At 36.9% G+C, this 15,410-nt stretch overlaps 1 protein-coding gene across 1 annotated transcript in view; it reads right to left on the bottom strand.

The window, feature by feature from the left end:
• Positions 1-1,083: 1,083 nt before the first annotated feature.
• NBEAL1 (neurobeachin like 1) overlaps positions 1,084-15,410 on the bottom strand; it is a 207,371-nt gene continuing 193,044 nt past the window's right edge. The window contains exons 52-56 of the mRNA XM_030803003.1: positions 11,309-11,425; positions 10,742-10,903; positions 8,911-9,059; positions 6,370-6,505; positions 1,084-2,773 (exon numbers count right to left, since the gene is read on the bottom strand). Of these exons, the coding sequence (XP_030658863.1) occupies positions 2,672-2,773; positions 6,370-6,505; positions 8,911-9,059; positions 10,742-10,903; positions 11,309-11,425 (666 nt within the window). The 3' untranslated portion in view covers positions 1,084-2,671. The remainder of the gene's footprint in view (positions 2,774-6,369; positions 6,506-8,910; positions 9,060-10,741; positions 10,904-11,308; positions 11,426-15,410) is intronic.

The following is a 15,410-nucleotide window of genomic DNA, read 5'->3' as shown; positions in this document are numbered from 1 at the left end:
TTATTTTATCTAGTGATTTTTAATTCAGTAGGCTATACTCTTTAAATGAGTAATATATTATTCAGCTAATAGTTGTTTGCTTCTTTTAATAGATAAAATTTAAGTTCCATTCTCTAGACTGTTGCTCGTATTCTCAAAGATTTTTCTCTAAATTCCGTATTTTTTTTTCTTTTCTTTGAGACAAAGTCTCACTCTGTTGCCCAAGCTGGAGTGCAGTAGTGTGATCTCAGGTCACTGCAACCTCCACCTCCCGGGTTCAAGTGATTCTCCTGTGCTGCTCAGCCTCTCGAGTAGCTGGGACTACAGGCACGTGCCACCATGTCTGGCTAATTTTTGTATTTTTAGTAAAGACAGAGTTTCACTGTGTTGGCCAGGCTGGTCTTGAACTCCTGACCTTGTGATTCGCCTGCCTCAGCCTCCCAAAGTGCTGGGATTACAGGCATGAGTCCACCACGCCCAGCCCCCATTTTTGGTTTTTACTTTTTGGAAAAAGCAATATAAGAAATACTTTCACTACCTCGTACATCTAGTATTAGTCCAGGTAGGATATCTATTTTATTGTGAACAAAACTTATTTGTACTATAAAGTAAAAACTGCTTATTTCTTCCATCTAAAAAGCAGCATAGTAAAACATCATAAACTTAGGCATTTTTTCTAATTATCTAAGTTTTAGAAAACTTATAAGCATCCAAAATAATTTTCAAATCCAGTATTAAGTAACCTTAAAAATAAAGAAGGCATTTTTACATCAAAATCTCTGAATAACAAAATAAAACTTAGTAGGTTTTGATTTAGAAAAAGTTTCTTAAAAAAAATCAGTATTTTAAAAACTAAAAATCAATCATGTTAGTTCTGCTGACTTGAAATCTCCTGAAAAACTGTAAGATAAAAAAAAATATAGTCACGGTGGCACCACGGGTGAAGCACTGGATTGAAACCTCCCATCCCCCCCCAAAAGAATAAAATAAATGGATGCCAGTCTCATTTATGCATCATAATTATTGCTACTGAACTTATTTTGAGACTTTTTTCAATACAAATTCCTGAAGTCTTAAGAAAAGACACCTTGACATTTACATATGTTCTATTTTACAATTGTTGTACCAGTTTATTTCAGTTATTTACCTAAAACATAGCTATTTTTTCCTTAATAAAACAGAGGATTTTTACTTATTGGAAAGAAAATTCTTCTATAGCTTTTCATTAGCCCTGACTCACATCAAATCAAATCTATTCAAAAGTTCCCCTAAACAGAATTCTTTATTTCTTAAAATTTTTTTACTCACTCAAAAGATTATAAAGAAAAGGGCACTGGATACTGTGGTCAACAGGAAAGCGAAATTGCAAAGGAAAAATTTCTCTAAGATTCAATTGAGAAGACAATTGGATGTAAGGACATCTATGATTTGTGGAACAAAAAAGAATACTATTACTGGTCACAGATCCCTTTAAAGAAAGCCACGTAACCACTCCTTCCTGAAAATGCATTTAACATACAAAATCTCTGCACAATTTCAGAGGGATTCACAAGTTCTCCCAAACACATGAAATCTCAGATTAATAACACTGGTAGTTGTAAAAGCTCTCTGACCTAACTCAAAAGATAATCTTACAAAAAATCTAAGTTTAACAATGTCTTTGAATTCTAAATTAAATAAATCAGACTTTTACTTTAAGATCTTAATAATCAAGCACAACATTTAACACTATAATAATAAAATTAGCTCTAATCCTAAAACATGAAATAGAAATTTTTAAATTACTATATATAAATGATTATTTTAAGTTATGCATATCTTTTCAATTCATTCATCAATCACACAGTTATCCTAAGTAAAAACTCAACATATTTGGGTATTACTAACTCTTAATTATTAGAGTAAAATAGTATTTGCTTAGTGAAGAGTCAAGAAATTTTGAACTTTGCAAATGCAAATTGTGCTGCAAATGCTACTTAAAAGGCCCAACTGTCAAAATCACAATTAGCACTTTTGCTTAATTATATTATTAAGGAAATACATCTGTAAAATGTATCTCTAGTTCCACTTTTTTCTACTCAATTTTTATTATTTAAGGACAGTAATAGATTTCAGTAACTTCTCATTAGTAACATGCTAAGTAGTAATAGAATTAGCTAATGTACCAGTTTCAATATTCTTATTTTATTCTTACCATGCCAACCTGTAACTTTTACTGAGTTTTGAAAATCCAAACAGATACTTTAAAATATTATCCCCAATCAGGAGTTCCATAAATAAATTGATATATTTTCATTACAGAGGTCAGTAAATAGGAAAATGATCACTTAAGAATGTATTTAAAGCCATCTCTCTCAACTGTCCCATTATCTGTACTCTTTTATTAGAAAAATCTTAAATTTTATCATTTGGAATAATAAGAAAATTGAACGAATTTCTCATCTTAGTTTGTTTTAAAAATGGATACAATGACCTTTAGGAATGGGCCACAAAATCAAATCAAATGTATTTTCTGAAATACAGCTTAGTATAGACCAAGAATTAGTTTATATACCACAGCAAATTGTGGTTATCTGTAAATGATTTTCAGGGATAAAAGCCTTGCAACATTGCAGAGAGTCGAGAGATGTGGTTAAAGTGACAAAGCAATAAATCAGGTTTCAGTAATCGTAACAGAAAATGGAAATAACAATCACTTGGAATCTTGAGTATTATATTCAGTTTCTCCAGCTGAAATCTGGCTGAGACGCTTGCTCGATCCCCACAATTTTCGAGAAAGCTGACCTGAACGCATCTGTGTAAAGTAATCCAAAGAAATAAAGAATAAATATTAAGAAAAAATAAATGATATGTAAGACACTGATTTTGCAGAGTGAAAAGAAACAAATTGTTAGCAGAATTATTAACACTTTAAAGGTTATCAATAATAGAGAAAGATGGCCAGGTGTGGTGGCTCATGCCTGTAATCCCAGCACTTTGGTAGGCCGAGGCAGGTAGATCACTTGAGGGCAGGAGTTTGAGACCAGCCTGGCCAAAATGGCAAACTCCCGTCTCTACTGAAGATACAAAAATTAGCCCAGCATGGTGGCACACGCCTGTAATCCCAGCCACTTGGGAGGCTGAGGCATGAGAATTGCTTGAACCTGAGAGGCAGAGGTTGCAGTGAGCCAAGATCGTGCCACTGCACTCCAGCCTGGGCATCATAGTGAGACTCTGTCTCTCTCTCTCTCTCATACACACACATACACACATAATAATAACAATAATAATAATGAAAGACTTTTACACTTATTTTGTCTTTGAGATAGGTCTAATGTCAGTGTGTACATTTAAACAATTAATGGCCTAGTTATGTCAAAGTTACCAGATTCCTTTATTTTACAAATTATCAAAAATACGTATTACTTCATCAAAATAAGCTTCTCAAAACTATTATTTTTAAAAAATTTTAATTAATTTTTTATTTGTTTGTAGAGATGAGATCTCACTATATTGCCCAGGCTGGTGAAGTCCAGGGCTCAAGCAATCTTCCCACCTCAGCCTCCCAAAGTGCTGGGATTACAGGTGTGAGCCAACACACCTGGCTCAAAATTATTCTTAATTTTGCTAACAAGACATACAGGTTTGGAGATTTTCTTTTCTAGAATTTGCAGTACTGTTAATGCCAATCATAAGGATAAGAAGAAAGTAAAATAAAGTTTTGATGAAAAGAAAGTAATTTTAAAATATTTTAAGACTTTCAAAAAATAATATTTAACAAAAGAAGGATAAAAAGTAATGTAGAAAACAAGGAGAGCATAAGGCCCTTGAAGGCAGGAATTGCATTTTGTTCACCATTAAATTTGCATCACCTACCATCCTTCCCAGTGTATAATAAATATTAACCAAATAGTAATTAAATCAGTGAATAAATAAATGTCTTTTAAAAGTGTTTATACATCCAGGTGGGACAAAAATCCCCTATGGTTTGTTACAATTACTTTCTCAAGTGCTTTTTTTTTTTTTCTACTTTTTAATGGTGATTCCACCTTTTTTTTTTTTTTTTTTTTGAGACAGGGTTTCACTCTGTTGCCCACGCTGGAGTGCAGTGGTGCAACCTCAGCTCACTGCAACCTCTGCCTTCTGGGCTCAGGCAATCCTCCCACCTTAGCCTCCTAAGTAGCTGAGACTACAGGAACATACTATCATGGTTAGCTGATTTTTGTATTTTTAGTAGAGACAGGGTTTCGACATGTTGCCCAGGCTGGTCTCAAACTCCTGGCCTCAAGTGCTTCACCCACCTCAGCCTCCCAAAGTGCTGAGATTACAGGAGTGAGTCACCATGCCCGACTTGCCACCTTTTTTAATGGTCACTTTTCCTTTTTTTTGAGATGGAGTCTCGCTCTGTTGCCAGGCTGGAAGTGCAGTGGCACGATCTTGGTTCACTGCAACCTGCACCTCCTAGGTTCAAGCGATTCTCCTGCCTCAGCCTCCCAAGTAGCTGGGACTACAGGCATGCGCCACCACACCCAGCTAATTTGTTGTTGTTGTTGTTTGAGATGGAGTCTTGCTCTGTCACCAGGCTGGAGTGCAGTGGCACGATCTTGGCTCACTGCAACCTCCACCTTCCTGGTTCAAGCAATTCTCCTGCCTCAGCCTCTGCCTCCAGAGTAGCTGGGACTACAGGCACGTGCCACCACGCCCAACTAATTTTTTTTTGTATTTTTAGTAGAGACGAGGTTTCACCATGTTGGCCAGGATAGTCTTGATCTCTTCACCTCGTGATCTGCCCACCTCGGCCTCCCAAAGTGCTGGGACTACAGGCGTGAGCCACTGTGCCTGGCCCATACCTGGCTAATTTTTGTATTTTTAGTAGAGACGGGGTTTCACCATGTTGGCCGAGTTGGTCTGGATGTCTTGACCTCGTGATCCGCCCACCTTGTCCTTCCAAAGTGCTGGGATTACAGGTGTGAGCCACCGTGCCCGGCCTAATGGTTGCTTTTCTAGGGTATATTTATTGGAATGATAAAAGATAAGCCTCATACAAAGTACTAGTGGCTTTGGCATGCTTGTTTTGCAGTTACATTTGCAGATGTATTTTCCGAAGCACTACTACCTTACCATCTGATTTTTACATATGACTTTCACTCTAATAGAATAATATATAAAACTGGTACATGATTAAAAAATATATATTAATCAAGATTTTGATGTTATAGATAAAAATAGATCTTGAAATAGAAATATCTTTTTGTAACTAAATATGGATCTAGTTCATATTCTACACTGTAGTACAGTCTTGCTCTGTCACCCAGGCTGGAGTGCAGCGGCGCAATATCAGCTCACTGCAACCTCCAATTCCCAGGTTCAAGTCAAGTGATTCTTTTGCCTCAGCCTCCTGAGTAGCTGGGATTACTGGCGTATGCCACCACACCCGGCTAATTTTTGTATTTTTAGTAGAGACAGGGTTTCACCACGTTGGCCAGGCTGGTCTCGAACTCCTGACCTCAACTGATCCGCTCGCCTCGGTCCCCCAAAGTGCAGGGATTACAGGCGTGAGCCACCATGCCCAGCCATAATAACATTAATTTAACGACACTTTTGTTAAAATAATATGCTGAAAAAAAGCATAAGGACTAAAGAAATTTCAAATATTTCTAAAACAGATTTTTACGATCTTTAACAGGTTATTATAGCCACTGACTGTGTGACAGTAATTTCTTCCCTTGAAATAACCCCGACAGATCCCATATTGTTAGATTTCTCAGAAAATACCAACAGTGACTTAAAAAAAATTTATAATGCTTAATTTAACTATGTAATAACACAAATTATTTGGAAGAATCAGTAAGTTACTGGAGTATAACTACAAAGATTTCCTAAGAGTGAGAGTTAGATTTATGATATCTGAATATTCAATAATTGATAAATCATTAGCAAGTAAATTTAACTATAGGAAACTCACTGAGAATAAGCACACTATATGGGGATATTTGTAGTTACAAATAAAAAATGATGCTTTTACAAAAGAACAACTGACAAATAGTTATGATGAGTATTTGTTAAAACTAAAGTAGTTTTATTGTTTGAGCCTACATTTTATTCTTTTGCAAAGGCTCTTACGTATTGAAAATCTAAGTTGTAGTCTTGAATCTAGATTTAGAAGACATGACCTTTCTTATTCCTATAGAGTGGTAGATAGAATTGCCAAAGGTGGGCTTTCAATAATAACATAAACATCACTCTTGAATAATAGCTTTATCCTGTTTTTATTTACTGCCTTTTGAAAAATCAAATTTGGTTTTTAATTTGTTTATCCCTAATGGTGACTTCTCAATCAGTTGGAATGAAGGAGAACCAAAGTTAATCCCCAACAGCATGAGAAATGAAATTACTGATGCTAGGTATTACCTCAGCAGGCTTGCCAACACCCACTACAATCAATTTGCCATCTTCTAAACCTACAAGAATATGGCTGTATTCTTTGGTTACACAAACACAATGGATAGGTAGTCGCATGGCTAATGGGTTGATGCTGAGATTCAAGCTAGAAAAGAAATAAAGAATACAGACATAATTACATGGATTTATAATGAATTCACAGGATTTTATATCTGGAAAATAAATTAATGCTCATCTAGTTCTGTATTCTAATTTTACAGATGTGGGAACTTGTGTCCAGAAAGTCTAAGTGACTCACACAAGGGCCTGTATTTACAGCATTACTTAAGATAATTGATAAATAGATTTTTTCTCTATTTTTGACATCTATTTTTCTTCTAACCATATATAATCAAACAAAATAATAAAACATGAACCTAAAATATAAGAATTTTCTTGACTTCCTAGAGAATCTTACTCTTTTTTCAATTTTCCAACCCATTCTATTATTACTTCAGTTTTTACATGTTACTATTACATTCATCATTTATCTAAGGTAAATAGTCTTTACGTTCCCTTTAGAGAGATTAGAGGGAAGGTGAGAGACAAAGTAAGGAACACAACAGTTAGATAGGATTCTATATGGATACTAACTAGATTTTTATCCTTCGTGTTTTTCCTAAAACAGATAGAAATAAAGTTCCTGTACTAGTCACCGTTCTCTGAGCCTCAGACTCCCAGTGGGCATTTGTTCTAGTCTTGCTCTGATCTTATTGTCAAAATGCAGCACAATACACACCATGTTCACTGCGGTTCCTACGTCTTTGTGCTTTATTTCCTCACATATTGCCTACCCCATCTCCAAAAGAAGGCCCTCCCTGTCTTTTCATGTCCATTTAATTCCTACTAATCCTTCATCAAGACTCCTCTGACTACTCAGATCCAGATCCATGCTAATCCTTAATGTCTTTAAAACTCATCATGCGCATGTAACTGGGACCATATAACTTAGCTCTTAAACAGTTCACAACAGTACACAAATATTGATATTTCCCCAACTAGTCTTTTTTTTTTTTTTTTTGAGATGTAGTCTCGCTCTGTCACCCAGGCTGGAGTGCAGTGGTGCGATCTCGGTCACTGCAACCTCTGCCTCCTGAGTTCAAGTGATTCTCCTGCCTCAGGCTCCTGAGTATCTGGTACTACAGGTGCCCACCATCACACCTGGCTAATTTTTGTACTTTCAGTAGAGATGGGGTTTCACTATGTTGGCCAGGCTGGTCTTGAACTCCTGACCTCAAATGATCCAGCTACCTCAGCCTCCCAAAGTGCTGGGATTACAGGCGTGAGCCACCACGCCCAGCCTCCAACTAGTCTTAAACCCCTTAAAAACCATTATTATGAGTAAGCATCACAGTATTGAGCACCTAGGCACTCTCATTAAATGCTTTTTGCCTTGCTGATTCATAAATGAGAGGTGGGTAAGAAGCCCAGAAATCTCGGGCCAGGTGCGGTGGCTCATGCCTGTAATCCCAGCACTTTGGGAAGGCTGAGGTGGGTGGATCACTTGAGGTCAGGAATTTGAGGCCAGCCTGGCCAACATGGTGGAACCTCGTCTCTACTAAAAATACAAAAATTAGCTGGGCATGATGGCACGCACCTGTATTCCCAGCTAATGTGGAGGCTGAGGCAGGAGAATCGCTTGAACCTGGAGGCAGAGGCTGCAGTGAGCCAATATCATGCCACTGCACTCCAGCCTGGGTGACAGAGAGCAGGTCTCAAAAAACAAAACAAAACAAAAACACATATCCACTACTCCAGTATCTCTCTCCTTCACTAGATTAAATGACAACAGATCTCCCTACCAATTTTATACACACACATGCTTAAATATGTTAAATATACTCTATTTTACCACAGTTAAAAAAAACTTTATAAAAATTCAAACCATCATTTGGACAAATTTCCAAATCCATAATACAGATTTGGTACTATGAACATTTTTTTCTAGCTCTACATATTTAAAACATTTCTTTTCAGACAGGGTCTTGCTCTGTTGTCCAGGCTGGAGTGCAGTGGTATGATCATAGCTTACTGCAGCCTTGACCTGGGCTCAAGCAATCCTCCTACCTCAGCCTCCCAAGTAGCTGGGAACACAGGAACATGCTACCATGCTCAGCTAATTTTTAAAGATTTTATTTTTAGTAGAGATGAGGTCTTGCTATGTGCCCAGGTTGGTCTTAAACTCCTGGGCTCAAGCATTCCTCCCTCTTTGACCTCCCAAAGTGCTGGGATTACAGGCAGGAGCCACTATGCCAAGCCTAAAAAATTTTTAATTGTGGTAAAATATATATAATGTAAAATTTTCTACATATTAAAAAATGTATATATATATTTCCTTTATGAATCCAGGAATACTTTAGCTTCTCCAATTTTTTATACTTGCTAAAAGATAAATTTTTATAATAAATGATAAATCAAAAGATTAAAAATCTTAGACTCCTGATTTTCACTCTAGACTAGAAGTACTGCCACCTTTTCTTAAGTGATACTTCATTAGTTTTTATTACTTACCTGTGGAGATCTCTTATAGACAGGAATCCTTGTAAGCTGCCTGTGACAACGTGTTCTCCAATTATACATATATCTGATACTTGTTCCTTCAGGATTTGAGACCCTAGATACTTGCCATTTATAGAAAACAGATGTAATGCATTCTTATCCTGAAAAGAATTAAGGAAAATTTAACAATTTCAAATAAAAACTGAGTTTTTATATTACCAGTTAAAACTCTGACTATAACAGAGTAATTATTTGGCTTAACATTTTGGGATAAAAATATGGCTATATTTAAAGACCAAGTGTGTAGACAATATTATTAAAGTGATTTCAAATCAGATTGCCAAGTAAATATTAAACGAGAAATCTCACTCTCTCCAAAGAAGAATTAAAATCTCATTTAGCCCTCCCCAAAACTCTACATTCTTAAAACAAAAGAAAAAAATTCTTTTTCTTTTGAGATGGAGCCTCGCTCTGTCACCCAGGCTGGAGTGCAGTGGCACAATCTTGGCTCACTGCAAGCTCTGCCTCCCAGGTTCCCGCCATTCTCCTGCCTCAGCCTCCCAAGTAGCTGGGACTACAGGTGCCCGACACCATGCCCGGCTAATCTTTTTCTGTATTTTTAGTAGAGACGGGGTTTCACTGTGTTAGTCAGGATGGTCTCGATCTCCTGACCTCGTGATCCACCTGCCTTGGCCTCCCAAAGTGCTGGGATTACAGGCGTGAGCCACTGCACCCAGACTTTTTTTTTTTTTTTTTTGAGGCCAAGTCTCGCTCTATTGCCCAGGCTGGGGTGCAGTGGCATAATCTTGGCTCACTGCAACGTCTGCCTCCTGGGTTCAAGCAATTCTCCTGTCTCAGCCTCCCTAGTAGCTGGGACTACAGGCATGCGCCACCATGCCCAGCTAATTTTTGTATTTTTAGTAGAGATGGGGTTTCACCATGTTGGCCAGGCTGGTCTGGAACTCCTGACCTCAGGTGATCCACCCGCCTCAGCCTTCCAAAGTGCTGGGATTACAGGCGTGAGTCACCACTCCTGGCCCCCCAAAATTCTTAATATTGAAAAAGCTTAGGCTGGGCATGGTGGCTCATGTCTGTAATCCCAGTGCTTTGGGAGTCCAAAGCAGGAGGATTCCTTGAGCCCAGGGGTTTGAGACCAGCCTAGGCAACATAGGGAGACCTCGTCTCTACCAAAAATTAAAAAAAACTAGCCAGGTGTGGTGGCACATGCCAGTAGTCCCAGCTACTGAGGGGGCTGAGGCAGAAGTATCACTTAAGCCCAGGAGTTTGAGGCCAAAGTGAGCTATAATTGTATCACTGATTGCGCCACTGCACTCCAGCTTGGGCAACAGAGTGAGACTCTGTCTCAAAAAAAAAAAAAAAAAAAAAAAAAAAAATATATATATATATATATATATATACACACACACACACATACACACACATACATATATTAATTAAATAAATAAATAGTGATGTCACAGACAGGAAACAAACATAAAATTGAGGGCTTGTTTATTTATGCCCTGCCTTATGCAAAAGGAATTTCAGTTGGCTATCATTTCCAGTTTCCACTTAAGCTTAAAAAATCCTACATAATCAGAAATTATTTTGAAATCATATATTACACAAGTCAATAGAAATCTCAATAATAAAATACTAATGTGAGGCTACCATTGTGGTAGAAGTCCATCTAATGTTAAGAAACGAACAACTGAATGATGAAAGAAAAACATCCTCTTTAAAATATGGTGTTCTTTCCTTCTTCAATAAACCTCATCTATAATGTGGGGAGGGAAAGATACGCTATTGGGAGTCTACCCCTATTGCATGAAAGGTCATATACCTTGAGGGTGGTCTTTTCTTCAATGCTGGAGTAGACAACAATATGTCCTTCCCAAGATATAGCCAAATTAGGAATGGTCAGGAACAGAGAACTCTCACAAGGTGGTCGTAAAGTCCTCATGTACTGACCTTTCTGAATGGTATGTATAATCACCGTTCCATCCTACACACAGGATATATCAGAAAATGAAAAAGACAAAGAAAAAGAACAGCAAAAAAGAATAAAAGTAGAGTGGGCCAGATAAAGAAATGTGGGAAAGGAACCAAGAAAATGATTATTCCATCAAGGATACATGCACCTTAGGAAAAATTCCAACTTCAAAATTTCAAATAGTATTTTATTTCCTAGAATGTCCTCTTCCCTTAAATAATAAAATGAATAAAATCCCAAAATGGCATTCAGTGTTTTCTTTATTTTGCAGTCTATTCTACTTTTGCAAAGTCCTATACAAATATGGTATAATATTTCTATACTCTTATCAATTCCTCTGAAAAACTTTTTAGTTATAAATGTTGGTAATAAATTTGTAGACAAAATAAATAGTATTTCTTAAAGGTGAAATCTTACCCTTGATCCTGACACTGCCATGTCTAGCTCAGTGCTGATGCCGACACTCAATACCTCATTGGTGTGTCCATAAAGAATCTGAAAAGGTTTAGATGCTAAGCCCACAGGAACACCTCCCTAATAATAAAAGAGAAAAGCAAAGGTAAAGGTGGTTTCTTGTTTCCTGTTTTTCACTAAGTTTATATTGCATTTAAGCCTTCTAATCACAAACTAACATCGCAACTAGTTAACAGCCACTGAGTCTATTCATGATAGTACTCATTCTTACATTTCTACTTGGATTTCTGAATTATTCTCCATCTCAAAAACTTAACTAAGCTCAAAACCTTAACATAAATTGTTGCAATGTGGACAGTCTTGGATTAATTTTTCCAAGTATGTTATTTCCCCTTTTAATCTACAGATTTATTCTTCCTTAACTTCAAATAAACTTTTTGTGTTATATTTCTGAATAACTTTATTTTTTTGAGACAGGGTTTCTCATTCTGTTGCCCAGGCTGGAGTGCAGTGGCATGAACATGGCTCACTGTAGCCTCGACCTCCTGGACTCAAGTGATCCTCCCACCTTAGCCTCCCTGAGTAGCTGGGACCACAGGCATGTACCACCATGCCTAGCAATTTTTAAAATTTTTTTGTAGAGATGAGGGTCTTGCCATGTTGCCCAGGCTGGTCTTGAACTCTGGGGCTCAAGTAATCCTTCCGCCTCAGCCTCCGAAAGTGCTGGGATTATAGGTATTGGCCACCATGCCCGGCTGAATAATTTTTCCATTTATTGGGATCGCTGCTTCAGGGACATCAATTATCTTTATGCTGACTGTCTTTGATTTTTATAGCTATAATTCTTTCTCTAACTGCTTTAAAGTTACCTTTTTATTGGCATTCACTCTGATTACATCTTTTTTTCCAGGCCACTAATTTGATTTGCAGCCACATCAAACCTCTTTCTTGTAGTTTCTGCTTCAGGTTTATTTGTGTTTGTAATGGTATTTTTTTAATATGTCTTGGCTGCAGCCCTTTGAAAAAACATTTGTGGTACACAGTAGGTATATATATTTATGGGGTATGTAATGGTACTGGTTTTAATCTCAACTTGATTCTTCTGCAACCTTCGTTTTCATCTTATAATGCTATTTTATCATTTCATGTTTGATCTTCCATTTTATTGAACTGCCATTCTTATGTTTTCCTAATAACACAATTGTATTGCAAAAAACTGCTCTCTGAGTCATCTTCCAGAAGAAAGACTCTTTCTTCATGTCTTTAGCGTGCTTTGTCTTTAGCATACACATAGTTGTATGTTATTTGTTTTATTTGAATAGTTGCTATTTGTATTTGTGATTATCCTAGACAACTCTGCCCACACCTTCCACCTGTTCCATGTGGTGTGCATTAATTCCCCTTGACACTCTGCTACCTGCGACAAATTTGTCTTTCCCTGTGAGTATCAGTCTGAGTGCATAGTGCACTATATTTAACTTTTAAAACTCAGGTAATTCCTATATTATGGAAGTAATTCCAGTTCAAGAGAAAGAGGAGCCCTTCCTAAATTTATTTGGTAAAGATTGCATATCCCCATACTAAACATGATAAAGACAGAACAAAAAGATCTATTTTACTTAAGAGTAGAGAAATCATTAAAGTACTAGCTAATAAGATACATCAGTGAAGTGTAATAACAATATTCCATAAACTATGTGGGTTTATTATAAAAATTCAAGGATGGTTCAAACCTAGGAAAGTTCTCAACATAATACATTACATCAAGAAGAAGTAAGAGAAAAATTATAAATAAGATAAACTGGGAAAAACAGCTGTAAAAAACATTATTGGAAATACAAAATTAGAACATGGACTGTGGATTAGCTAATGGTATTGTATAAATGTTAAGCATTCTGATTTTGGTAACTTCACTGGGTTTATGTACAAGATTGTCTTTGTTCTTAGAAAATACACACTGACCTATTTAGGGGTAAAGGAACATGATATCTTCAACTTTTAAATGGTTAAAAAAAATAAGATGCTGTAAGAGGGAGATACTAAAAGAGACTGCTAAGACACATGATACAAAATACACTATTTTTGCAAATTTTTTACAAGTTTGAAATTTCATTAAAACTATAAAGTTACCAAAAGAAAAAAATAATAGAAGGAAGCTAAATACTTAAATGTGAAAAACACAACTAGTGAAACCTAACAGCAAACACCATACTAAATGGTAACATTGGGGAGGCATTTTCATCAAAATTAGATATAAGGCAGAGATGCTCACTATAATTTTGCTTACCTTATTGTATTAGCTAATAATATAAGAAAATGAAATAATTAGTATATTAGAAAAGATAAAGCAAATCACATTTATTTTCAGATCACATGATTGTATTACCTACCTTATTTTCAGAAAATCCAAGAAATACTAATAACCATGAGAGTTGATAAGAGGATTTGGCAAAGTAATTCGATATAAGATAATTGTACAGAAATCAGTCAAATCACTATATAGCTTTTCTTTATATTAACAATAATCAGACACAAAAATGATTTTTAAAACCCTACTAAAAACAGTAATAAAAAACATGATAATTTGAAGTAAGTATCACAAGGTATCAGATCTAAATGAAAAAGAAAGAAATTTTATCAAAGGACATAAAAAGGACCTGAAACAAACATGAAAAGACACTTCCTATTTCTGTAAATAAATAACTATAAAAAATACCAAATTATTGGGAGGCCGAGGTGGGCAGAACGCTTGAGCCTAGGAGTTTGCGACCAGCCTGGGTAACATGGCAAATACAATCATTTTCTCTCTGCTAAAAATACAAAAACTAGCCAGGCGTGGTGGTGCATGCCTGGAGTCCCAGCTACTTGGGAGGTTGAGAAGCGAGGATTGCTTGAGCCTGGGAGGTCAAGGCTGCAGTGAGCCATGATTGTGCCACTGCACTCCAGCATGGACGACAGAGTGAGACCCCGCCTCAAAAACTACAACAACAACAACAACAACAACAAAACCAAACCAAAAAAACCCCAAACCAAATTAACATATAAATTAAATACAATTTCAGTAAGACTAAAATGGAGTTGTTTTTTTTTTTTTTTCTTCAAAAAAAGAGGGTATGGGGCCGGGTGCAGTGGCTCACACCTGTAATCCCAGCACTTTGGGAGGCCGAGGCAGGCAGATCATGAGGTCAAGAGTTCGAGACCATCCTGGCCAAGATGGTGAAATCCTGTCTCTACTAAAAATACAAAAATTAGTTGGGCGTGGTGGCGTGCACTTGTAGTCCCAACTACTCAGGAGACTGAGGCAGGAGAATCGCTTGAACCCAGGAGGTGGAGGTTGCAGTCAGCCAAGGTTGTGCCACTGCACTCTAGCTGGGCGCAGGACAGAGCAAGACTCCATCTCAAAAAAACAAAAAAAAACAAAAAAACAAAAAACAAAAGAGGGTATGGTTAAAACATAAGTTCATATGTAAGAATAAATACCTATATAAGACTAGCTGAGAACATTACACTTTAAGTGTAATGCTTCCTATTCAGAAGTAAACAAAGCCTTATCCAATGTAGATAAATAAATTACCAATAAATTAAAGATTGTAATATAAGAAAACAAAAAAAATTAGAAGAAAACAATTTTTTTTTTGAGATAGGATCTTGCTCAGTCACCCAGGCTGGAGTGCAGTGGCAGGATCTCAGCTCACTGCAGCCTCTGCTTCCCTGGCTCAAGCAATCCTTCCACCTCAGCCTCCCACGTATTATAGCTAGGACTACAAGCATGTCCCACGCTCAGCTGGGTTTTTTAAATGGAAGAAAATTTCTAGATACTTTTTATAAATTTGGAGTGGGAGAAAGCCTGTTAAGACAATGTAGAAAACATAGAAGCTGATCGGGCGCAGTGGCTCACACCTATAATCCCAGCACTTTGGGAGGCCAAGGCAGGTGGATCACTGAAGGTTAGGAGTTCGAGACCAGCCTGGCCAACATGGTGAAACCCCATTTCTGCTAAAAATACAAAAAAAAAAAAAAAAAAAAAAAAAATAGCCAGGCATGGTGGCATGTGACTGTAATCCCAGCTACATGTGAGGCTGAGGCAGGAGAATCGCTTGAACCC

This window comes from Nomascus leucogenys, chromosome 22a (genome assembly GCF_006542625.1).
Source record: "Nomascus leucogenys isolate Asia chromosome 22a, Asia_NLE_v1, whole genome shotgun sequence".
Lineage (NCBI taxonomy): Eukaryota > Metazoa > Chordata > Mammalia > Primates > Hylobatidae > Nomascus > Nomascus leucogenys.
The sequence above is the reverse complement of the archived record's forward strand: the minus strand, read 5'-3'. Positions and strand labels throughout refer to the sequence as shown.